The sequence below is a fragment of the Eulemur rufifrons genome, chromosome 10 (genome assembly GCF_041146395.1).
Source record: "Eulemur rufifrons isolate Redbay chromosome 10, OSU_ERuf_1, whole genome shotgun sequence".
NCBI classification, from domain to species: Eukaryota; Metazoa; Chordata; class Mammalia; order Primates; family Lemuridae; genus Eulemur; species Eulemur rufifrons.
The window spans coordinates 22,997,152-23,023,816 of record NC_090992.1 but is presented as its reverse complement, the minus strand read 5'-3'; the positions used below and the strand labels follow the sequence as shown (position 1 = coordinate 23,023,816).

General features: G+C 38.8%; 1 protein-coding gene across 3 annotated transcripts in view; it reads right to left on the bottom strand.

Annotated features, from left to right (window-relative positions):
* Positions 1-4,545: 4,545 nt before the first annotated feature.
* Positions 4,546-26,665, bottom strand: part of GABRB2 (gamma-aminobutyric acid type A receptor subunit beta2) — a 217,178-nt gene continuing 195,058 nt past the window's right edge. For 2 of the 3 annotated variants that reach the window (XM_069484257.1, XM_069484259.1), the window contains one exon: positions 4,546-4,893. In XM_069484257.1, the coding sequence (XP_069340358.1) occupies positions 4,546-4,893 (348 nt within the window). Of the gene's footprint in view, positions 4,894-19,163; positions 19,170-26,665 lie in introns of all 3 variants that reach the window. The other variant, XM_069484258.1, reaches the window with a different exon arrangement.

Below are 26,665 nucleotides of genomic sequence, written 5' to 3'. Positions count from 1 at the left end.
AATGTATTTCTGGAGCTGGTATGAATAAACAGTTTTATTTCCTGTAGTGCCATCTATACAAACTTTCACTCTTTGAAAATTGAGATTTAAGTTGCAAACTTTGGTTTCTTGAACTGTGGCATATAAAAAAAAACTTCATTTCATGTTTGCTTTTCCCATTGGCCATTTCTAAGGCTATCTCTTGGTTGTTACATTGACTACACAAACACTACAGTGTTTCCCATTGAGGGGGAGACAGTGAGAGTGAGTGAGCAGGTGAGGGAAAGAGGATGTGTGTGTGTGTGTGTGTGTGTGTGTGTGAGAGAGAGAGAGAGACTGTGTGACTGTGTGTGTGCGATAGCAAATTGAAACCCTTCTGTCTGGGATTCCCAAACCATTTATGCAAAAGGGTGTTTAAATTACTCTGCTGGGGCACTGCAGTAAACCATACTTAGTAAAAAATAAATAAAAACTAAGAAAAAAAAAACTAAACAATTATTTGTATCTACTGACTATTCATTTACACCATGTTTAATTATTTACATATTATAACACAACAACTTAAGCCATAAACAGAATTAGCACATTGCCTTACCATAAAATACAAATTAGAAGTTAAAAATATTTAAGAAATCTGTTTTAATATTTACACACACTTGGTGAAAGTTATGGTTGCTCACATTACATGTACTCTGTACACTTAGCAAAATGGTATGATTGCTACAGTTGTAAGTATTTTGCCCTAACCAACATGGTGGGGTTTAGTTTCTTTTTTTTTTTTTTCCTCCTCCTAGAAGGAATTTTTATCATTTTCCATTTTCTTAAGACATTTTTGTTTTTATATCACCAATGGACAATGTTATTTGTTTCCTTGAAAAAGAGAGCAATTAGACAAGCAATGTGACAACTACTTCATTTGTGATGTTCCGAGGTACAGTACTATTGCGGTGTCAAACTGTGCAATGGTTCGTAAGAACTGTAGGCATGGATCTGCTGATAGAGAAATGCTCAGTACCCTGTATTACTTATTTCGATGTTGATTGTTGGTTGCCAGATTAATAATACTCATACACTGGTTTCATGAAGGAAATAAAACATATTAGCTTATTCCTTTTGTTTTCCAACATATGAATGCATATATATGTATGTACGTTTGTATGAATTTATATATACACATATATACATGGAGATATGTTGTAAGACATGTTTTTTGTTGATGTTGTTTTGCTGTTTTTGTTGCTGAATGTGAAGTTCATCATAAAACTGGAACACAGTTACCTACAGAAAATGGAAGTTGTCTTTGTTGCCAATTTAATGCAGGTTTTGCTTAAAATAAACGTGGTTCATTTCCCCATTATGCATTCCACCACACTTTCTCTACGTGTTGTGCTTTTGTAAGCTGACAATTTTTTTTGTGTTCCTAATGCTAGAATGTAAAGTCTTTTGGTTCATAAACCACTTTTATTATTATTATTATTGTTTATTATTTTACTTAGCACTGCATTTGAAGAAATGAGAAGAGAAAAGGTCTAGATGGCACTGCTTGAGTCTTTTCCCCTGTTAATTAAATTTGAAGTAGAAAGAATTGTAACATTCCTTATGTTGCATGAGTTTTCAATTCTGAAGTGCATTTCATACCTACTAGCAGTCATGTACAATATATATATACAGATTGAGATCAAAGAATTCATGTAGACTGTGCATTTTAGAGTCAGAATTTGTCTATGAATTTCACAAAGATGAAAAAACACCTTAATTGCTGGCTATCTGACTGTTTTGTAATCAAAAGAAAATTATACATATGTATAAACTGATAATAATACCACATCAGAACTGCTGAAACACACCATTGTGGTCCTTTAGTTTAACCACTGGATATTAAGCCAACGAGTCTTCCAAGACTTATTAGTCTAGCACCCTTCCCTCCAACTGATGACTGCATTCCGATTCAACTAGAGTAAACATACGGTTTAAGAACAAATCCTACATCTACTGCTATATCTTGACAGGATGAGTCAGTTGTTTCTACCTATGTGGTTACTGAGTGCCAATGTATGGTTTTCACTCTAGGGCATGGGTTCTAAGGTCCCCTCTTTTCTCCTTTGCCTAGTTTCTTGTGTCTCTGAGAGCAGACGTGGGTCATGTGCTTCTGAGGCTCACGCTGTGAAGATCCTTCTCTCCGCTTTCATCTAGCTTGCTCTGCTGACTTCCCCCGACATCCAAAATTGTGTTGTAACTATAAATGACAATATCAAGGATTTTTTATGGCTTTTAGAGTAATTGCACATAAGAGCCCACTTCTAGACTCGGGCTCTGAGTTGTCTCTAGAAAAGCCTTTCCAGATGGCATTTTAAAGTTGTGCCCCTGAGTTATTGATGTCCTCCTTCCTGATATTTTCTGCTCAAACTTTATCCCCTGGTGACAAGGGGCAGGCACTTTTATTAGTGTGATGCCCCAAAATGATGGCCTAGGAGAAAGTGTGTCCCTGGAGAAGCATAAGGAGTCTCTACGCTGAGACTATGGGAAGAACCTGCGTCAGATTCTGCTCAGAGATTATACTCAGAGGTGTTCAAGTATGTAATCAAAATATAAGGACCAGAGTTCCCTAGACTGGTGGGAAAAAAAGTACCATCCCATATTGGGCCAAATTCAGAAAGCTAAATGATGAACTTTTGTTGTTGCTGTTGTGCTCTGACAGCTGGAATGCAGGGCAACCGTCTTCCATCACATTCCAAGCTGCTGAATCACAAATAATGGGATGTTACTCTAAAAAAGAGGGGTTTTTCCTTTGTTTTCAAAATAGACCACAGCAAAGTTACTGTCCAAGAAAAAGTTCAATTAAACTTTGAGGAAAATTTAGCAATTCATTATTTTTTATAAGAAAAGCAAAATATGAACCTCACATTATCAAAATAAAATATGTTAGCTTATTCTCTTTCCTGTCCAGCAGATGAAAGCGTATGCCCAATTAGTATAGAAAGAAGCACAATGACATAATTTAAAAATAGAATTAAAATAACACATTGTGCCTGCCTGATTATCAGTTATATATTTTTCTGCAATATCAACTCAGGCTCGTAACATTCATCATGTTAAGGTGGCTTTGTTGTTATCTTATTTTCCACTAGTTTTCATATTTTCCTTGATTAAGCAGATTGCAACATACACAACAAAAGCACCCTTAAAGAATCAAACCCAATAAACTCACAAATTACCTCTTCTTGTGCGCATACTTTCTGAAGTATTGTTTGCCTTGAAAAATACAACAGTGAATTTCAGTGCACCTAAGGAAATACTGTTCACTCAATCTCTCCAAAACCTTACTTTGTTTGTCTCCTAAGAATATAGTCAGAATTTTGGAAGCAAGAAAAGCTGGAGAGGACCATTAATTCCTTAAAGTGCCGAACCCATCTTTCCTTTGAAATACCCTGTTAAATTCAGAAGTAAACTTAAAAGGAAGTGCTGCAGAAAGAGCTGACATCTGAGATAAACAACCTGCTTGTCAACTTTGTCTGTGTTCTGTATTTGTATATTCGAATGACTACCAACATAATCTGTACATCTAAGATGCTTCTAATTTCTCTAACTTTTCTATTTCATGGCTGTCCTTTGATTAGATAAATGACAAAAAAAAATCCTTTAGGTATGCTGTCAAAAGCTTGTGAGGTTGAAAAAAATTCCTCTTGCTCTACCCTTTGCCACTGGACATAGTATGTATAGACCAGATGCTGTGTGGGCTGATAAGGGTTATGCTTGCTTGCCTGCTTGCTTTAATTTTGTTCTCACAGGCATTTCTGGATTTTCTACTCCGCTCTGTGTTGTTAACTCTTATTTTAACCACTTGGAAATAGCTTTTTAGCGAAAATTTCTTTGGCCACCATGCACGATAATGTTCAGAAGTCTTCTAGTCTCTAAATGCTAAAATGAAAGACATCATAGGTGATTCCCTGTGCTTAAGCAAAGAGACTGGACAAATTGGTTTCCTGAGTCTCTGTCTTGACTCTCCTTATCCTGCTTCAACTAAATGAGAATCTTCTAGAATCCAGTGGGAATCATCTTCCCATGACACCATTATCACCTTCTTAAGACAGGCACAGACCATCTTCAAGTAACATGTTTGCATGGCACTGCAGATGGTGTTCATAAGCACAGTGCCATCTCAACAGCATGCCAACTGTAGAAATGAAGATGGATATCTGGATACGACCACTTCTCAGGGCAATGACTGACAATGCTATTGAGCCTTCTAGGAATGTCTTCTAAGTAATTCCTCTCTGAGTAGGCTGCATGCTAAACAGGTAAAGTCGAACGAACGCTCAGACTGAGTCTTGCCAGCATGTGTACAAATCACTTGCACTTTCTCTGGAAAACCACAAGGACCTTAGCGTATTCGTTACTTAGCAGAAGCAACCCAAATGGTATGAAATGGACCACAGGATAGGCCAGCAACTAAGGTATTTTAGCATCACTTTTGTCCTGAATTGATGTGTTTTCCAAGTCCTACATCAGGCTGTACAACTGGTTTGAGGAGGAATCTAGTCTTTGCTTCCCACGGGAGGCTATGTTTTAGTTCACATAATAAAGCCAATAGACGATGTTGAAGAAGGAAAAAACCACTGGGAAGAATATGCGGGACCACCGATCTATGGCATTCACATCAGTCAAGTCGGGGATGGTGATTTTCAGCTGGGAAGCGCGTCTCCTCAGGCGACTTTTCTTTTGTGCCACGTGTCGTTCCAGAGCATTTCTGCCAAAACTATGCCTGGGCAATCCGGCTTTCCGGTACTGAATGCTGGAGGCGTCGTAAGCCAGCATGGTGCTCCTGGGGTCTCCAAGTCCCATCACAGCCTCCGATGTGGCCATTTCGTTTTTTATCTCGAGAGTGCTCAGTAAGATGTTCTCATGGGGGTCCATCTGCAAGGGGGAAGAATCAGAACAGTCAGAACAATGAGGCTTTATTTGTGCTATGCAAGACACTATGATAGGCACTGTAGGGGGTATTGATCACAGTGGTAAAGAGAACTAGCTTCCTGATTACATCACCTGAGTCTGAAATGTGGCTCTGCCACTACAAGCTATTTGAGGTTCAGTTTCCCCTTCTATTAAATGATATAAGACTCCAGCCCTAGAAGATTGCTGTAATGATGGAATTATATAATAGACTATTGCTAGTATTGTTTTCATTATTTCTACTTAGGGCATGCAGGAAATTGAAGGCATGACACTCTTTTAAAAAATGTATAGTCTTGATATGAGCACATGAAAAAACTAAACTGTACGAAGTATGGGGTAGCGTTAGGGAATTAATTACTGAATTGTGTTTATCATAGTAGCTTAATTATAGATGAATTAATAACAAAATTAGAACTAAAAATAGTGGGTAACTATCAAGTACTTGCTATATATGCCAGGCACTTTTTTGGTACAATTTCATTTAATTGATGATTCCTAACACCCACAGTTATGATGTGTCACCTTAAATTTGCAATGTCAATATAAATAGGGTAAAGGAAGAGTTTTGAAGAGTATATATACAGTACATGTGACTTTCCAAAATACAAAAGAATTCATAATATGAAGGAAGAAGAGTCTAACAGCTGGATAGACTGTGGAGGTGGAGGTGTGAGCGGAGGATGGACTGAGAAGAGAGAAGGGAAGGGGCAGGGATAGAGCAGGAAAGAGAATGTCTGGAGCTGACTGTGCTCACTTGAAGTCTGGGTCTCAAGACTACAATTAGGTGGCTGTACGGACAGTCAAATCATCTCTCTTGGATGATTTCTTCTTGCAAATCTAAAATTAAAAGATGAACACTGACACCATGATTTCCAAATATTACATTATTATATAATGCCTTTTCTTGTGTTAAGAAGGGAAGACTTGGGTGCCTTATTTTTAAGAGGCCTCAACTGCTACAGAGAGCAACACCTAGCCACAACAAGTTGTTCTTAATAACAAAGTACACTTATTTTGGTGAAGAATCAGGATATACTAATTGCCAGTAACATTTCTGAAATTAGAAGAAACCAATGGTCAATGATAGGCACTGAAAATATATGAAATTAAGAAATATAACCAAATACTTAATTGGAAGATACAATGCTCTGTGCTTCATGAATTATGCAAAAGGCAAAAAGAATGTTGCTAAGATGATACATTAACAATTAGCTTTCAAATGTGGCTTAATGGCCCTGTATTACAAATTCAAATCTATAACCTTTTGAGAAATAGAAGCTATAAAATACGCCAGGACATAATAATTGATCAATTAATCTCTGTCCACTGATCAGACATTCTGTATGTTTGGTTTTGTACCATTTTGCTTAGTGGAAATACTAACCAAATAGATTAATAAACTTAACTTCAAAAGTTTAAGATTTGGAAACAAAACTAAATAAATGTGGAAAGAAATTTGTCAAGATAGGGCCAGGCAATGCCTTTACTGATGGCTTTCCTTGCTCTAGGGAAGGAGAGGAACGTTCAAAGGCTCCTGCTATGTGCCAGTGCTTTGCTGCAGCTGTTTCACTGAATGCTCACAACCACCCCGCAAAAAGGCATCAGGTTACAGTCGAAGGCATTCATCAAATTTCCCAAACTCACACAGTTACTATGTGATAGAGCTGGAATTCAAACCTTGATCATTAAAGTACAAACGCTGGGGGAAAGTGGGGCCTTTTTAACACTCAAGGAAAGTGAAGCCAATGGAAATGGGAAACCTATTGCTCCCGTTACATCACTAGTATGCTTATTTTCTGTTCTTCTCTGAGTTGTTAACTCTTCCTTTAGCCACCTAGAATAGATTTTTAGTAAAATTTTTGGGCCACTATGCCTGATGATGTTCAGGAGTCTCCACCTTTCTAACTACCCAAAATGTTTCTTTTTCTGATGAGAAATCGTAAGAACAGTTATGAGCTGACACCAGGACTGGCTGACTTAAAAATGTCAAACAACAGTAACAACCATAATAAAAACTATTGGCAGCAATGGACTATGATGAAGGGAGACTTGTTCTAAGTTTAAAACAAATTATCCTTAGATAATTCATTTAATCTTAGTGGGTTTCTATTTTGTTATTGAAAATTCAAGTGTCGGATTAGTTAATTTCCAAAGCCCTGTTATTTACTTATTTTTTCATTCACAAATTTTTAAAACATTGATTGAACACCCACTGCGTGTCTGGCACTGTGCCCAGTATTACAGAGCGTCATAAGGAAGACAGACTTGCTCCTGGCTCCTCATGGTAGTCACAGTCTCCAGAAAAAATACTGAGGTTGGACACAAAATATTGTAGCTATGGCTCTTCTACTTGTTATTTTTGACCTGGAAAAATGACTTAATCCCCTGAATCTTGGTTTCTTCAACTGTATTGGGGTCAAAGAATAGCATTTGTGCAGATTAACTGAAATAAAACATGAGAGAAGAAGTTGGGAAACTAAAGCACTATACAAAGTTGTTATGGCATGCTACGAATGAAGCAGGATATTTATGCACTCCAGTGACAGGCAATGAACAATAAATAACTATGCCTAAGGGAAAAATAAGTATGCTGCCCTTGCGGTGTATAGATATGGGTGATGAGCTTTCTGTAGGTAAAACGAATCACCTCAACCCCACTAGAGACCCTGGACTCAGTGGGAGGGTGGTGGTGGTGGGTGAGGTATACTGGACACCTGTATCATCTTATGAAGTGCTGCACTCCTTGATATCTCTCATGTCATTAGAATCCTCCAACCTTAAAATATGACTGCTTGAATAGACTTCATTAAGTCTTAATAATCCAGGAATAAATTAACCTCAACAAGAAAAATAGCGTCATTTTCCAGAAAATTCCTATGTATAACCATGGAGCTGTGAAGGGGTGAGGGATAAAGTATAACCATTTTTATTTGTAATTTAATGTCTCTTGATTAACAGATACATGGAGGTTGTAGTTCATTAGGCTGCACATCAGGGGGAAGCTGTGAGATACGGCTCCAATGACCCCATCTTGTTCTTCTTTGAAGGATCAGTTTGCTCCACCACTTTTTCATATTTTCTATGAAGCTTTCCATATATGCCAACCTTCTTCACTCCCCTCCTCAAAAATTAGCTTCATCCCTCCCGTGACGCCACACCACAGTGTCCATTTGCCCCATTCCTGGGATCACCAAGACTTGAGTTTTCCTTTGGGAGTCTGGAATGGTGGCTTAACCAACACCTGGAACTGTGTCTGTTCTCTGTAGCAGGGGACACATTGCACACGTGTTTCCACATTCTGATTCTGGACTCAGACAATCAGGTTTTGGTTCTGGGCTGAGCCACTCACCAGCTTTGAGACCTTGGGCAAATCATTCAACCTCTCTGAACTCAAGTTTTCTTATATGTAAAGTGGGGAAAATGCCAATACCAGTCTTCTAGGATTGTTTGAGAGGATTAAATAACACAGCACATGCAAAGCACTTAGCCCAGTTTTGTACATAGTAAGCACTCAAAAAATCATAACTGATCTTGTTATAAAAATGCAATAAATATTCAATAAATGAATAAATTTGATCTACTGTCATTTATTTATATATTTTTTAAATTTTTAAATTTTTTTTTTTATTTTTTAGAGATGGGGGCCCACTGTTTTGCCCAGGCTGCAGGGCAGTGGCTTTCATAGGTGCCATCATAGCTCAGTGTGGCCTCAAACACCTGGGCTCAAGTGATCCTCCTGCCTCAGCCTCCCAAGTAGCTGAGACTACAGTTATGTGCCACCATGTCAGGCTTTGCCATTTTTTAAAATTCCATGGCCTGGTTAACAAACCAGAACTTTGAAATGCATCAGATATTTTAATTTTGCTTTGATTAGCGGCTTCTGTAAAGTGCTGAGAACAATGCTTAGTACCTAATAAACACTATACATTTTTGTTATGGTATGTAAGTAAAATACATTAAATGTAGTAAGTTTAGACTGAGTTATTTCCAAGTGCTCAAGTGAGATAAATGGAAGCTGCCTTTCATTTCATAGGTGGAGAAGGAGCACTGGTTTCACAGACCTTACTGTGTGTCCCAGGTTCACAGAGAGCCCACCAACATCCTCCTAACCACAGAGGAAAACAGAACCCAAAGGCCAGGACCAAACAGAGAGACATATCCAGTGCTGATATGGTGGAACAGGGAGCACTTGGCTTGTCTTTGCTCATGACACTTTGATATTCCAGTATAATACTGGCCACAGCAATTATAATCATTTGCTTCATATCTGTCTTCCCCACCAGACTACACTTCTTGATGAGGACAGACACAAGGTCTGTCTCATCCATCGTTGTATCCCTAAGCATCTGGCATGGTACCTGGTGCATTGTGGGTGCTTAACAAATAAATCTCGATTGATGAAATTAATTTTGCTACCCTAGAAACTCACTGCACTTCTTCATGAGTCATTGATAAGATGGATTTAGTTTTGCACCACCGGTCTAAAGACTGGAACTTCATGGGGCCATGTCTTGAATTCCTTCCCTGCTCTACGGCTTCTGCCTCTGTTTATACAGGCCTCTTTCTAGAGCAGCATACTCAGGCCCCTGAGACCTGGAAACTGCACTTGTCACAGTGCCATTTCCATAACAGATGTCTCATTACTACACCAGAGAAGGAAACTTAGGGATACTGACTAGAAGCCAGGAATGAGCATTTTGCATAGTGACCTCTTTCAGTTATCATAGTAGCACTCATGGATCTCATGTTTGGAAAATAAAGCACAAAGAGTTTAAAAAATCATTGACACAAGTTCACATAGTGAATAGGTGGCAGAGAAGGAATTAGAATCAGGCTTCTTTCATGTTGCCGTGCTTGGGCACAGCGGCTGCTCAGACAAGCCCTGTAGCAGTCACAAAAGAAGGCCCTCTCAGTGCATGGATGGGGCGGTCATCTGGAGGCTTGCAAAATTTTCCTTAATGAGAGGTAGATAAGAACATCTGGAGTTAGATCTGTCACTACCAGCGAGAGCTGTCGAAAAGTCATGTTAACTGCAGCACTTCCAAGTAAGAAGAGTAGACGTCTGTGCTTTGGCTGCTCATCAGGCACCCGTCACTCCAATTTCTGTCTGGGAAACCATACTTCCTCACTCTTGATTTCTGTGCCTCTGGTGTGGGTGTAAGCCAGTCAGAGCCATCCCGATGCCATGATTGGCTCAGTGATGGGCACATGGCCTTTTCTGAGACAACAGCATGCCGTGAGCATTCAGATGGCAGATCAGAGTGAAGACTCTTAAACTTTTCCACTAGATTTGCACCTAGAAGTGGCCCCGAATCTACAGAATCTGCTGAGATGTTTCAACTATATGAGGAGATCCTAACTTGGAAAGGAGCCAAAAAGAAAGAGAGTTCATGAACTGATGCCACCTGTCTCTGTACAGGGAACTTGCCAGACTTGCTGACACTACGCAAAACAATGTATTCCTTCTTCCTTTCTGTATTCCTTTCCTCCCTCCCGTTCTCTTTCCCTCCTTCCCTCCCCCTGCTCTTCCTCCGCTTCTACCTCCTTCTCTTCCTTCCTATTCCCCACCTTTCTCTCTCTCCTCTCTTTCACAATAGCTACAAAGAAAATAAAATACCTAGGAATGTATTTAACCAAGGAGGTAAAAGATCCCTACAAAGAGAACTACCAATTACTGAAGAAGGAAATTGCAGATGATGTAAACAAATGGAAAAACATATGCTTATGCATTTGCAGAATCAACATTGTTAAAATGTCCATACTATGCAAAGTGATTTATAGATTCAATACAATCTCCAACAAAATACCAACGTCATTTTTCACAGATTAGAAAAAATAATTCTACTCTTCGTCTGGAACCAGAAAAGAGCCTGAATAGCCAAAGCAATCTTAAGCAAAAGGAACAAATCTGGAGGCATCAGCTTACCAGATTTTAAGCTATACTGCAAGGCAACAGTAACCAAAACAGCAGGGTACTGGCACAGACATAGAGACATAGACCAATGGAACAGAACAGAGAAGCCAGATATAAAACTATCCACATATTGTCATATGATCTTTGACAAAGCAGACAAGAATATACACTGGGGAAAAGAATCCCTATTCAATAAATGGTGTTGGGAAAACTGAATAGCCACATGGAGAAGATTGAAACAGGATCTGTATCTCTCACCACTCACAAAAATTAATTCAAGATGGGTAACAGACTTAAATGTAAGATATGAAACCATGAGGATTTTAGAAGAAAATGTTGGAAAAGCTCTCCTAGGTATTAGCCTAGGCAAAGAATTTATGAAGACCCCAATGGCAATCACAGCAACACCAAAAATAAATAATTGGGACTTGATTAAATTAAAGAGCTTCTGCACAGCCAAGGAAACAATTCACAGAGTGAACAGACAACCCACGTAATGAGAGAAAATATTCACATGCTATACAACCGATAAAGGGCTAATGATCAGAATCTTTCTTTCTTAAACCAGAATGAATTGGGTTTCCTGCTTTTTGAGACCCAAAGGATCCTACCTGAGATATAATTCAACTCATTTAAAGGTCTCAACAACTCTGTAATACAGTATAAGCAGGGCAGCACAGAAATTAAAGGCATTTCATTTGTAATAAAATATTTCATAACCCAAATTAGGACTAAGGAAATCTATTAGAGTAATATCTTCAGGATGCAGAACAGTGTTGGGTTTCAATCTTTTAGGCAGTTCTAGATGTGAATGGCTGGCTATTAAAATGGTTGCGTTTCCCTTTCTTTTTCCTTGTCTTGTTTCTTCTTCTTCTTTTCCTTGCAAAGAGCATGAACTGTGTTGGGAGGAAAGTTACAATGTCAAGAGCAAAGGTACAGAAGATTGATAGGGTCTTTTACATGTGGTTTAAAGGGTAAAAGTGGAAAGCTTTCAGGTAAACTACCCTCAAATTTGTTTATTTTTAATCTTTTTTATTGTTTATATAAAAGAAAAAATGTCTTTTTGAGTCTGGATGTTAAATTCAGTAACAATTATCCTTCCTTTCTCCCTCTCTGAAATAACTGTTTCTGTAAGGGGATTTTTTTTGGTATGAGGGTTTTTTTTTTTTTTTTTTTTGGAAATGCACCTATTACACCATAGCAGAACAGGATGCATTCCCATTTGATAGGGCAGAAATGGAAGCTCAGAAAAATGAAGTGAGTTACTTATAATCTTACTGCTAATAGGTAACAGAACAGTATAACAATTCTGGGTTGTTGATGATTATCTCAATGTAATAATATTCCTTGATGCTCCAGCCTGTCTTAGTATCAACCAGGGAAGACTGACTGAGGTAGAGGTTTGATTGGTGACAGTCTTATTTCAGTAGTTCTCAAACTTGAGTGTGCATCAGAATCCCCTGGAGGCCTTGTTAGAACAGATCTCTGGTATCAGCAGCCAGAGTTCATGAGTCATTAAGTCTGGGATGAATCTCAATAATCTGCATTTCTAACAAGTTCCCAGGTGAGGCTGGGATGCTGGTCTGGACAGCAGCAGCAGGGCATGACTTCAAATGAAAGAGCAGCAGAGGCCAGAGAAATAATGAAAAAGCTGAAGGTGCTGAACACAGTTCACAACACCAAGCTGAAAAAGAGCTTTCAGAGAGAGAACATATGCAGGTTCCATGTACTGAGTATTTACTGGAGCCAGGCATTGTACTGAAGGCTTTACACACTATCCTATTTAATCTTCATATTGACAACCCTACAAAAGAGGTATTATTAATATTCCCATTTAAAAAATATGGAGATTGGGAATTAGGCATAGTTAGTGATTTGCCCAGAATTATAACAGTTAGGAAGTAGTGGAGCTGATACTTAATCTGTTTGCTCCAAGATTTCTGTTCCCAATTACCAAACTATCCAATAGCATATCTTGAGACTTTCCCCAATTACAAGTTCTGCCTTGGAATGCCTTCTCAGTGTCAGGCTACACTTAAGTGATGACATTTTAGCAAAAGGAAGGCACAGCAATTGTCATATAAATTTAGCTAATCTTTAAAACTGAGTTTCTGCACCAGCCTTTCCAGACTTGTCCAAGTGGATTTCCTAATTGTCCTTCTCTTCACTTGAGCAGTGGAGACACAAGAGAAACCACTACATTCTCCTTTTCATTTTTGATTAGGACATTAACAAGAGATAATTTCCCTTTAACTAATCAGAAGGGCCATGTGACAATCTCTGTTGCCCTGGAAAACACACCAAAACATTTACCAAATGTTTCTGTCTTGGCATTTTCACTTATTTAAAGAGCCTTGGGAATTTTGTTGATAGCAGTTGAAATATGAGAGAAAGGGAAGCAAGAGTAAATGAAGGGATGAAGGGAAGTTGAGGGAAAAGATAGACTAGTGAATGAACTTCTATTCTCTATAGATAAATTGCCTTTGCAAGAAGCTATGCTGCAGGCCTTGCTTTAGTTTTAGTACAAGGATATACGCTATTTGCTTTCTAGTGTCAAGCTTTAACTTGCGTGTCCTTTCCTGCCAACAAGGTTTTTTGGACTGGCTCTGTTAAGCAGACCAATGCCAACAAAGAAAGTCTCCTGTTTCCCATTCAACTATCTGCTTTTGAAATTATGCTTTACCTGGAGTTATTGTGCTCATCAATCAAGAAGCAAGTGCTGAAATGTTGGGAAATGGACTGATTTATTTGTACCAGCATTCCAGAGCCTCCTGTGAATGAGGGCAGTTTGCACACTGATTGAATCAGATGTTCTACTGGGTAGAGGGATGGACTTTTCTGCTGACTTGAGTTATTTTCCAGACTGACCTACTCGATGATGGTTCTAACAACAGCAAATTTATGTTAAATATTTTGGATTAAGAGGTTTTCTTTTTCTTCTTCCTGTTCTCAACTGAACATTTTTCACAAAAAGGAAAGAAACATGCTTGGATAACGGAGTACCATTTTGCTTAAAAGATACTGTATTAAACTCATAAGAGTGGGCCTTGTTTTTATATATTTATCAGTTAATTCTAGGTTTGATTTTGGGTTTGCTGCTTCCTTTCCTGCACCTTTCTTCATGACAGGTACATGCTCTAGAGGGATGCCCCTGTTACAGTCTATAGTCTACAGGAAATTCTCACTTGGAAAGGAGCCAACACAAAAAGAGAGGAGTCCATGATCTGATGCCACCTTGTCTCTGTACCTGGGCATGCTCTGGTATATGGTCTGGAGGGATGTCCTTGTTATAATCTAGAGTCACGTATAGAAAAACAAATCAAATTCCCCAGCAACCTAACAAAATCATATGCTTACCTTGAGAAGGGAGAGTGGGGCTATCTTAAATCCCAGTGCACCGCTTATATCATCAAGAGAAGACGGAGAAAACCCACGAAATCCTAACTGTGCGATTTCCAATTACTGTGACTAGTGAGTGGGTAGGAGATCTTGTTTTATCTTCCATAAAATGACACTGTGACCTGAGTGACTTGAAATGCTAAGGCAATGAACTGTCAACCACCTGGGAATATCCAAAGCGCTCTTTCCAAAGGAAAAACACTCTGAAATTACCTAGCATGAACTTAGTATTCTAAGAGGTGAAAGAAAGTTCACCCAATCAGAATATGAAATGGAGATTCTATGAGAGCAAGAGAAGACCAACATCTTTGACTCTTTGAATCTCTGTACCAGAGAATGGAGAAATAGCAATCAAAAAATTGCAAATGATTGTGATTTTGATCCAGTGCTAGTGTTTTTTCTCCCACTCTGTAGGGCATAGCCTAGCGAATTCTGCAGTATCCCTCTGCACTGGAAATTCTTAAATGGCCTTCTGAATTTTTTTGTGGCTTGGTGTCTTCCATCTCTTTTACTCTCACAGCATCAAATTAATTTCTCTTGGAAAATGATTCCTTTCTATATATGTGTTAATTCATGTGGAATTCATTAAGAATGATATATGAACTATAGATCACTGATTTATTTGTTTAAAGAATAGTATTTGGATTGAGATAGGAAGATGAATGTTATATTTGGGGGAGAGGAGAGTATATTCAAATTACTACATTTAATATTATTAAAGCACAATTAGCATGCATGATGAATTGAATAATTTCTTTTAAAAGGTTACTAGAATTCTTTCTGGGTGCCTCTTTTTAATTTAATAAAGTACAAGCTACTAGTTTCAATTACAGTTGAAAATAGGGATTCATCTTCATTTTATGGGGAAAAAAGAGATGGGATCAGAATAAAAACCTTTGAAGGAGGAAAAAGTGAGGAAAACTATATTTATGATATATCAATTTTAATAGACATTTCTTACATTCAAAAGAGGAACTGCCTTCAAATTATTACAGATTCTCAGGGAGTATGGAATGGAGCTGGGTTTGACAATGAGCTTACCTAAATACAAAATCCTATTTTTGACAAGTTTCAAGGAGGTAGGTGTGAGAATCTTCCTACCCAACTCAGAGACTCAGAGAAATTTGAACCCCTGGGAGCTTACATCCTGAGAGGTAGAGGCTTGTTCTAGTTTAATTTTCATCTGGCTTATTGACTTAAGTACCAAGCTGAAAAAGAGACAATTGATCTAATCTTTTCATTAGCTGGTTCAGCCAACTCAAAGTATTATGGGCGATGACTTGCTAAAGATTTTTATACACACCATCTAACTAGTAATTCACGATTTCCCAACCCATTTTTAAGTAACATCACAGAGGACAATTGTTTTAGCTTCCTTCTGCAAGGCTAGAAACATTCCAGTCAACTGCTTCTAATGTGCAAGGAGGGGAAAGAACAGCTAACTGTTAGCAGAAGAGGAGCTACCTTTTTCCCTGAGACCAACACATGCCGTCCAGGATGATGGCAGTGCCCACTACTAAGAGAGAAAGGAATGTCAGCCACACTCCCCTCGCATTCATAATCTGCCCACATCTATGACAGTGAGTTTAAACATGGAATCAGATCGGGTTCAATGTCAAGATTTCCTGGCAGGTCATGATTGACATAAATGTTGTCATCAAATCTGCCTGGGTCACTGGGAGACTTGTGGTTTTCTACCGTTCATGGGTTTTAAAACTGACCCCAATCTTGTCCTATAAGGTAATAGGGATGGATCTGGACACACAAAAGCACCTATTGCCTCAGTTCTGGGTGAGAGGGAAGTTATAAAGCTGAAAGCTAGAAGAAGACAAGCCAATGTTTGGTTTTTGTCCCCCTAAGCAAGGCATCAATGTTTAAATCCACCTGAAAATCTTCTAACACCTTCCCCCTGGAAGATATTCTAGGCTAAGAAAAAAAGAATTTCTCAGCCTATAGACTCCAAAAATCCAATCTAGACTGTAATCAGCTCCACTAACAGGAATCAGAGACACTCTCTCTATATAACCTTATTCCTACATCCTATTGTTTTGCATTTAATTTGGCCAAGAAAACAGAGGGCTGACCTAATGCAAACCATATGGACAGGACTCCTGTGAACACAGAACAAAAAAGGTAACAGAAAGATGCAGCAGCATTAGCACCCACAGGCATGCAGGGAACACAGCCAATGAACTTCGCTTCTATAGGGGCCGAGTCTCCTTTGGTTCTCGAATGGCAGGGGCACAAGGGCGGTGCCTTTTAGAATAGATCTCTTGAACAGGGATGCCTTGGATGGGGAGGGTACATGGAATCACATGGATTACTGAATCCTGTGAGTGAACATTTAGACACATGTTTAATACTCAACTAGCACTTGATCCAGTAGCTGTGTTTAAAAAAAAAGTGTTGAGGGAAACTGACTCAGCAGTACTTAACAAAATGACATTGTCCAAATAACTTAGAGTGCCTACTGGAAAGGATGTGCCCATTGTGTACAGCAAAGAAAAATAACTGATGCTAAGGGCAGTGTGATTACAGACAAATGTCTCTATAACAAATACAAATGGCAAATAACTCATTACAAAAAATAATTTATCAACTCTAGACAATTTCTTAATAGAACATTGTTGATACTGAATAATATGCAGCTGTTTGAATGGAACCAAGGAATTTCTAACATTTGCTCTGTCATAAAATCGAGAGTAGGAACGTCCACATTCATCCTTCCTTACTCTTACACTATCTCCCATCTTTCAGACCTCAGTTCAAATGCTCCTTCCATCGGGGAGTCTTCCCGGATCTTGCCTGATTTTATCAGGTCCCTCATTACGTGCCATCATAGCAATGCAGACATTTTCTTCACTGTCCTTATTTCTATCTATAATTACATACGATTTCTACAGGTATTTGTTTAAGGTGCATCTTCTCATTAGGATGTGGTCTCTGTGAGGGTGAGGCACGTGTTTGCTAAGGATTCAAAAAATAACTGCAGAAACAGCAGTTAATACCATTATTCCATATTTATTGGGCATGCATACAATATTCCAGGCACAGTTATGAGCACTCTCCATGGATTACTGCATTTATTCCTCACCACAATCCTCTGCAGTAGGTACACTGATTAGCTCTCATATCATAGATGAACAAACCAAGACTCTGAAAAATTAAATCACTTGCTGAAAGTAGCACTGTGAATAAATAAGGGATCTGAGATTTGTACCCAGATAGTTTGATTTCAGAGTCCTCACCCTTAAGACTGATGCTGCACTGCCTCCTAGGACTTTTGCTATGTCCCCTTAAAAAAGTGAAATGTCCTATTGCTTTGAGGGGAAGACATTTAGGAAACATGAACATCTACCATGCAGCTGTAGGAACAGTGGCAGGCAGAGTACAGGAGCAGTCGGCAAGGCAGCCAGAGACCACGGCCTTGGCACAGAGAATCCCTGGGCCTTCTAAAAGTAGGGTCAGAGGGAAGGTAAAGGTAGGACTGGTCGGTCCTGGGGAAAGTAAAGGGAAGGCAGAGGGAGCCTCCATGTCCGCACCTGCACGGTATTCCACTCCTAAGTGCCAAGTTAGAGAACTTGAGTGGTCTTATCTTTTCCCTTTGGACCTTTTCGGCTAACTTTGGTCTGACTACATTTTAGGAAGAGCCACTTTGTGAAATGAGACCAGTCTTTACTTCTAGACTGCAGAAACTTTCAGGGTGACCCTATAAAAAGCCACATTCTTTTGGGCTGAAGCAGTAGTATCCTGCGTAAGAATATAGGTTCTAAAGGCAGACTAGTGAAGCTAAACGCAGACTGAGATAAAGGCAAGGTCACAAAACTGTGATCTTAGGTAAGGTATTGAACCTTCACGGGCTTTGGTTTCCTCAACTGTAAAATAGGTATAATAGTATCTGTCTTACTAGATTATTGTGAAGATTATTGAGATAACTCACATAAAGCACATAAAACAGTGTCATATCTGATAAAAACCCAAAGAATGTCAACTTTTATTACTATAGAAGTATGAGGATGGAGGAATTGAATTTGTGCTATGTCAGAAGATGGTAAACCAGTTCCCAACTTAAATAGCTGTGGACATGGTGACAGGGTGACACATAGCAGGTGCTCAACCTCTCTTTACAAGACAAATAAATGCATCAATCCAGATGGGCTTCTTTTGGCTACAGCCCTCTAGCAGGGAGCTGCCTCTAGATCTTCTTGGGCTGTATGAATCTTCTAGTTTTGGTATTTCAGGAAAGTGTCTAAAGTTGAGACCTCATTATTCATCAGCCTAAGAAAAGAAATTGTCAATAATGTTTCTTCCTGATGCTTAACTTGGGGACCCCCTTTTTTTTATCCTTATAGAGGGCAGAGGTAAGAGGTAACTCCAAATATTCCATTTTGTTATATGCAAGCAGGATCAGTCAAAGTTTGGGAGGGGAGAGCTTCCACCCTCCAGCAGAACTAAGTTTTTCAGAATTATTTCCACCTTTACTTATGTATAGGAAATAAGTCTCTCATCCTCCAAATTAAATGCATCTAAAAAGAGAGTTTCATTATGATGATACTGATAATATAAAATCACATTTTTATATGGACTTTTACAGCAGCATTCTGAAGTCCAGCGTAAATAAGACCATTTATACAGTTATTTAAGTCTTGAAGACATGTACATTGGAATCAGTATTGAATTCTAGCTCCTCTACTGATCAGCTATGTGACCGTGGGCAGATTCCATAGCCTAGTTGAGCCTCAGTTTCTTCACCTTTAAAATGAAGCTACATCACTTCACCTTTAAAATGAAGTTACATCATTTGGAGGGCTGTTTAAAGATTGAGATAAGATATTTAAGGAGCTTACCATCATGTCTGATATACCTAACTAGGTATGTAACTATGTATGTATGTATATGAAAACCATCACTATGATACTTGCAACTTTAAACTTCTACAACTGGGAGAGAAGATACAAATTCACCGATTTATACAAGCAAGACTAATTCTTTATATTTTCTCTGTTGCCCCTTGCAGTGGATGCTGCAGTTTAATCTATTTCATCCATTGCAACAAAAGGAGAGACAGACCCCCTGCTCCAAATGTGATTGCTTTTAAACCAGTCTTGGTCCTCCTCTCCCCTTCCCAGAAATTGGTTCAGGAAAGGGAAGGATTAAGTCAGCTGAGACAGTTAAACCAAAGGAAAGGTTTGTTAAAGGCTTTGGGTAAAAACAAATCCCCATCTCTCCTTATGGACATGAACGGAGAAACATGGAGCCTTGTTGCTACCGAAAGCCGTCTCATCTTGCACAAGATGTCATCAACGAAATGTTGGCTGGCTTGCTTGTTCTCTCCTTCTCTCTCTTGTCCCATGCCTATGCATCCTTTTCACAGGCAAAACACATTAAAGGTGAGTGGAAAATCAAAAGAGCCTCATTAATAAAAATTCAAAATAGTAATCTGCAATCATTTCAGCTAAAATTCAACCTGGGACCATGACAAGGTTTTGTGTGTGCATGTATTCTTTTCCACAAATAACAATCTTGTAAGGAAAATTTAATGTTATTCTAAAGCAGTTTTAACAAAAATGTCCTCCATTTATTCAAATCCTTTATGTTTTGTCAAAGTGCTTTCCTCTTTTACCTCATAGCCCTGTACAACATTAGAATGAATTCAAAAGACCAGGCATGGACTTCCTCATCTCATGGAAAAAAAAACTAAGGCCCAGAGAAGTTCTTTTCCAAAAGTTGCAGAGCTTTTCAGAGGCTGAGCTAGGGTGAGTACCCCTGGATTCCTAAATCTAAATTGGATTCTGTGCCTGGTTCTGCCAATTATAGAACTGAGGAAAGATATTTTAAAACAGCTTTACATCTAATCTGCGATTCAAATATGCAACACACAGAGAGAAATCTAGGTTTACATTCCAGCTTTATTTAGTCCTGGATCTACCACTAACTAGCTTATGTGACCCCGAGCAAGTCACTGAGATTTCTGGGTTTCGGTTTCTGCACGCCAAAGGGAGACATTTGTTGAGGTAGGTTTCCTATTCGTAAGCCCGTGATAAGCTTGGCTAATTGACCAGCTGGTCCCAGATGCAACTACAGAGAATCCTCGGTACCTTCTCCAGGCACCAACCATGAGTCATCCCCAGTGGGTACTCAAGCTACAGCTCATTTGCATTCCCTGGGCTAGGTCCTCCCTATCTAGTGTGGCCCGTAGATCAGCCACTTTGGCATCCCTGGAAGGTCTGTTAGAGATGCAGAATCTCAAGCCTCAACCTAGACCGACTGAAGAAGAACCCGCACTTTAACAAGATCCCTAGGTCACTTTCATGCACATGAAACAATGAAAAGCACTGGGCTGGGTGAGAGCCTAGATTCCTTAAAGTTCTAAAAGTCAATAACTAGAGGATTTAAAATAAAAGGGGGAGGATTTTCCAAGAACCTTGGGTAGCTGCACAAGTCTGCTAAATGGAGCCTTCATCTTCTGGAAAAAAGCAAAGCAGTTAATTGGTAATATTTTTGTGCTCCTCATGCCGAATTAATCACAACCAAGGTGCTGACTAAACCCTTAAGGGAAGACTAAGCTGTGGAGGGAACTAGGAAATCCACCTCGGCCAATGATCCCTTGTCCAGCTGCAGTCTGGTGGCTTCTGTACATTTGGCCAATTACACAGTGAATTACTCCAGTGACTATCTGTCAAATGCACCATCTATCCTCGGTCCTCAACTCTCTTGTTAGAACTGCTGTTAATTTGACACAGCCTTGTCAAACATCTCTCCGCTCCATTCGAACACCAAATTATCCTTGGTTCTGAGATCTGAAGATGACGGCAGACAGTGAAAGGTGCTAAACTTTACAAAACATAGGCTGCAAGTTGAGTTGGGAAGTGAAGAAAAGTATGAACCCAGAAAGATAAGAAAGAATATCAAGCCCAGCTGACAATCTGATGCTTTGCTAACTACTAAAATCTCAGCTAGATTGTGGGTCAAGTACCAAAAACCCTCAAAACACAGCAAACAAACAGCAGCAAAACAAACAAACCTGGGTTCAAGTCCCAGGTTAGCCACTAATTAGCTGTGTGACTTTGAATATGTTACTTCTCTCTGGGTTTCAGCTTTTGTCATCTGTAAAATTTTAGATGACTATCAGAGTACCTAGTAAATCATCAAGCTTTAAACTTTTGTGAGCATCAGAATCGATTGGGGAATTTGCTAGAATTTACGTATTGGGGTGATCAGAACTTTTGATTCAGTAAATCCAGGGATGGGGCTAGTGCTCTGCACTCTGTACTGGTATTGTGGTCTTAGGATGCCCCTCTATAAAACGCAGTCATGGGGCAGTGGACGGTAAGAGATAATGCCCCTGGAGCGCTTAGCTAGCTCCTGGCTTTATGTAAGCTCTTGGTAAATGCTAGCGTTCAAAAGATATCATTAGCAATTCAGATAGAGGAAGTGACTTGCTCAGTGTTACACAGTGAGTACGAGCAGGAGTAGACCCTTTCCCACTGCACCAGAATGGTTTCCTGTGCACTCACGTTTCTCAGAGCTACTTTGTTGGAACAATGCAAGGGACTGGGGAAGATGCAGGTCAAATTATTACATACTGTCAAGTCAAGGAATGAAAGGCAGTGCAGCGCAGTGGGCAGGTTATCCCAGAGAACTGGGGTACAGTCTTGTTTTGTTATAAAACTGCTGTGAGACCTTGGACTAGTCACCCTCCCTGTCTGTAGATTAGTTTCTTCATTCATAAAAACGAGGGGATCCTTTAACCCTGTTTCCAGGGTTAAATTACTGTTATTCTATGGTAGAGGCATACATCCTGGCTGGACGAAGCAGCTCCTTGCCCCCTTTTTATTGAGATGGAATGTACCTTTTACTCTGAAAAGCTTTTCTTGAACATACAACTCGAGGTAACATCTCCCTCCTCTGAAACTCAGTAGCATGTATTATCTATACCACGGACTAGCCATTCTGATTATCTTGTACCATTAAAAAGAATACCATGGAGGCAGTGGACTATTCCATCAGACTGAGAGACAACGCTACTGATTTAGACACAAATCTTAAGAAACAGGAAAAGTCAGAGTTCTGCCCTTGTGATTATTTTCATGGTAGGCATCAACTTCATGTTACTGTTCACAAATGCCAGCCACACTGTTCCAAGTACTTCCTCTATACTTCCTCCTGTAGTCCTTAAAACCATCTTTTCAGGGTGGAACCGTGAGCCTCATTTTACAAATGAAGAAACTGAAGCTCCGAGAGCTTTTTCCGTGTTCATACGGTGAATGAGAGAGAGTCTTGGGGCTCGGACTCCAGGCTGTCTCCACTCCGAAATAAAGTAGGGTTGATTCAGCTACGACTGCCTGTGCTAGCCTCTTCTCCAGAAGCATTAATTTGATAAACACTTGCTGGATAATTGAAACATTTGTGATGTTCCTTCCAAATCTGTGCCCCTTGTTTCATGTTATCCTGCAGCTGGCTATTATAAGGGAAGCAAAGTGTAGCTGAGAGATTCTCAGAGGAACGTAGCCTATGTCTTTGGCTTCAGGGACCAACATTCTCAACTGCTAAACTAAATGATCCCTGATCTTGGGCTGAGGAAACTTGAAATGCCCCATAAAGGAGTATTCACACGTGAGGGCTCATTATTACAGTGTGTTTTCAAGGGTGAAGGTAGGGTTAGCAGGCTTGCCCTCCCAGGACCCAGAGATGCTTAGCCCAAACCCCTCTAAAGAGAAGAGCACCACAGCAGGGACCTCTGACACAGGGCAGGGAGCCCGCTGTAGTGTCCTTGAAGCCCGTCCAGCTTCCAGAAATTTCCCACAGTACAAGTTAGCAGAAGTGTTGAGAGGCAAAGAGACAGCTTGTTTATTGCTGAGGGAGATTTCAAAATTATGTCAGGGCCCATTTTTGTTCTATCTCCCTAGGTGCCCTTTGCGAAGATTAAATAAGCATCAAGTCGTCCTGCAAACCTCTTCTCAGCAGAAGCAATAAAAAATTTCTGATTTCTTTAGGAACACAAGACTGGCTGGAGGTTCTGTACTTGTTTTGTTTTTACAAAATAATTTAATATTCATAAAAAGATAGTTAATAAAAATTTAATGCCAGCCCTTTGATTCCCAAATCTGCCCATGGAAAATTGCTTTCTCTCTCTCTTTCTCTTGTTCCCTTCCTTCCTTCCTTCCTTCCTTCCTTTTTTCTTTCCTTCTTCCCTCCCTCCTTCCCTTTCTCCCTTCCTTCCTTCCCTCTTTTCTTTTTTAAATAAACAGTTAATAATCTGTCCAAAAATTCCCCAGTAAGAATTGCTTTCATGATACTAGAACTGTTACCAAATTTCCTAAAATCTGAGATTTTATCAACTATAAAATTCATCATCAATGTATCAGCAGATATAAAGGAAAGAAGGAAAGAAATCACATGTCATAGTATATGCAAATCTTACACTAAATTCAGGAGCTTTAGAAGGTATATCTTTGGGTTAAAATTGAAAACTATTGCACATTTTTCCTTAAAACCTGTCAATAATGCACTAAAGATGGGTTTGACTTCTGGTAGTCATCTAGTAAATGGTAGACCTATGTTACTGGTGTTATATTTCACATTCTAGAATGGAAATTGAGCACACAAAGAGGCACAGTCTTATTACTTGCTTTGAGAAACCACACAGTATTGCATATAAACTTTTTCTGAAGTTTATTAAATTTTGCTTGTGGGTGACCTAAGTATTCTGACAGAATAAATATGTTTCCAAAATTTAACTCAATAGCTGTGATTCTCTTTCTTGAAAAAACAAAAAAGCCTAATTGAAAGAAAACGAGTCATACTTAAGTCTTTGACTCTGTGTAGGGCTGGAGAAGACCAGGTTCACTGAATCAGATAGGATTCAAGAGAAACTGACCATGCAAAGGAAAAGGACATGCAGGAAGCTTCATAGGGCTTTGGTCCGGGGAGCCTGTTTGATCAATGACTTCCTAAGGGTCTGTTTCCACTTTCTCATCTATGAAATGGGAATTACATCTACCCTCTACATGTCTGGTTGTTACTGAGATTAATAAATACTATGCCAGGATCCATTATTATTATAATCTAATGAGCCTGCTTGCTTGGTTATTTACTAATTACTTTACAAGCTACAAAACTATTTGATTTACATTCTAATTTATCCAGTATAAGAAGCACATGTTTTTATTATTTTTATTTTTTATTGATACATAATAATTGCACCTATCTTGGGGTATGTGTGATATTCTGATACATACATACAATGTGTAATGATTACATCAGCATACTTAGGATATCTGCCTATTTCTTTGTGTTGGGAACATTCCAGATCTTCTCTTCTAGCTATCTCAAAAACGTACAACAAATCATAGATGAGTCATTTTTAGGAGAGAAATTGGGTTCAAAGTACTTTTAGGTATTGCTAATGCAGGAAATTATATTATAATATTTCTCTCTATAGACTTTTTCCACATGTTTCTTAAAGGAAACTTGTTAAGGAAAATCATCTTTAAGTAACAGTAAAATATATACTCTATGTAAGTGCATATAAATTGTGAATTAATTTGGTAAATTAATTGTAAAAATTGCTAAATTAATTAGTAATCATTTGTAGTAGAAATAAATGAAAGTAGGTTTAACGAAAGGAGGTAATGGGACTAATGAAACCCAGGCAAGGAGACTCAATGAGAGTTCTAGAACTATGTGATTTTTAAGGTGGATGAGATCTTGGAGAGTGACTTGTCTGATATATACGTATGGCTTCTTAGGTGTCAGAGGTGAGAGTTGAATCCCGAATCTCCTGAGCCTCAGTCTACTGCACTGACATAAATGATTAGTTTTTTTTGTTTGTTTGTTTGTTTTTTTCATATCTGCAGAGAGCCATGAGCAGGGCTGCTATAGGTATATACCAGCTTGGAAAAATATTACAGGTCTCATCGGCTAAGTGTGTCACTAGAATCTTGAATCTCTGGTAGCAACATTGACAAGATGAAAGGTGGTCAGCAAGGGCTTGCCTATGCTCAGGGCAGAGGGCAGTTTCTGTTCAGGCTGGACCATTTTTTCTCTTTCTTTACTATTTCCTTCCTTCCTCCTCCCTCCCTCTTTGACTCTCTTCACTCCTTTCTCCTTCCTTCCTTTCTTCTCTCTCTTTCTCTTTCTTTCAGTCTTTATTGACAGAAATAATCATCAGAAATGTGCAACGTGTTATTTACAAGAGGCTGTAATTCTCTTGGGTTATTCTGGTTACGTGATGTATGAATTGGAAAAAGTAGGAATTCATTTGTGTGCGGTGTGTCTGTGTGTGGTAGGTATGGTGAGTGCGTGTGTGAAGGAGAGAGAGAAAATGTAATGAAACGGTTACACTGGCAAATGAGGTGAGAATGTGTATACACATACGCTCACACACTTCTTAAGTTTTAAAAGTGATAACTATGAATTGCAACGGTTCAAACACTACAGAAACACATAAAGTGAAAAACAGAAGTGCCCCTGCCATCCGCTCCCACTCTCCACATGTGACCCCCGAAAAAAACAGATTCAAAAATAAATAAATAATGCTGGTGCTACTGGTTTTATCTCTGGAAAATATAAAATTGAACAATCCCGCACTAATAATAATACATCATTCAAGATGAATTAAATGTAAACCATGAAACACTGAATTAAGTATTAGAAAAAAGAAACTTCCAGAAAAATTTAGAAGAACAGATGCTTAACCTGGAATTTCAAGAGGAATTTAGCCATTCCAGAAAACCTACAATTTACAAAAGTACAAATAATTGGACAATGTATGTACTTGGGAGGCTGAGGCGGGCAGATTGCAATTAGCCCAGGGGTTCGAGTCCAGCCTGGGCAACAGAGCGAGACCCCGTCTCAAAATAAATAAATAAAATAAAAATAAATTTTAAAAAATAGAAACAATTAAAAACTTGTTATCATATGAATGACAGCTTGGGGGAAATATCTGAAATGTACATACTAATAAATAACTAATATCTTTATTATATGTAGAACTGTTGAAACTGAAAACAAAGAATTCTTAAGAAAAATGAATAAGAATAGGCAATTCACATGGAAGCTAATTCAAACAGCACATAAAGTATGAAAAGATGCCCAATTGTTTAAGAAATGTGAGCAATATAAATAAATTAAAATAAGATTATACCCATTATTAACTGCAAAGAGCAATGAATAATCAGTGCTGCTGAAGGGAAGTGGGAAAGAACGTAATATACGGGCATAAATACATATAATAAATATATGAAAAAAGCATTACAAAATGTTGCTGGTGTTTTTTTCTCAAGAAAACAGTGGAATTCAGATGGGTTTTACTTTATAATATTTTAATCATGTGCTTCAAGAAATGTTATTAGAAAGAAGCCAAAAAACTTGTAGGTCATTGTAGAATGGAAAGGTTGACCCGATAAGAATGGTAAA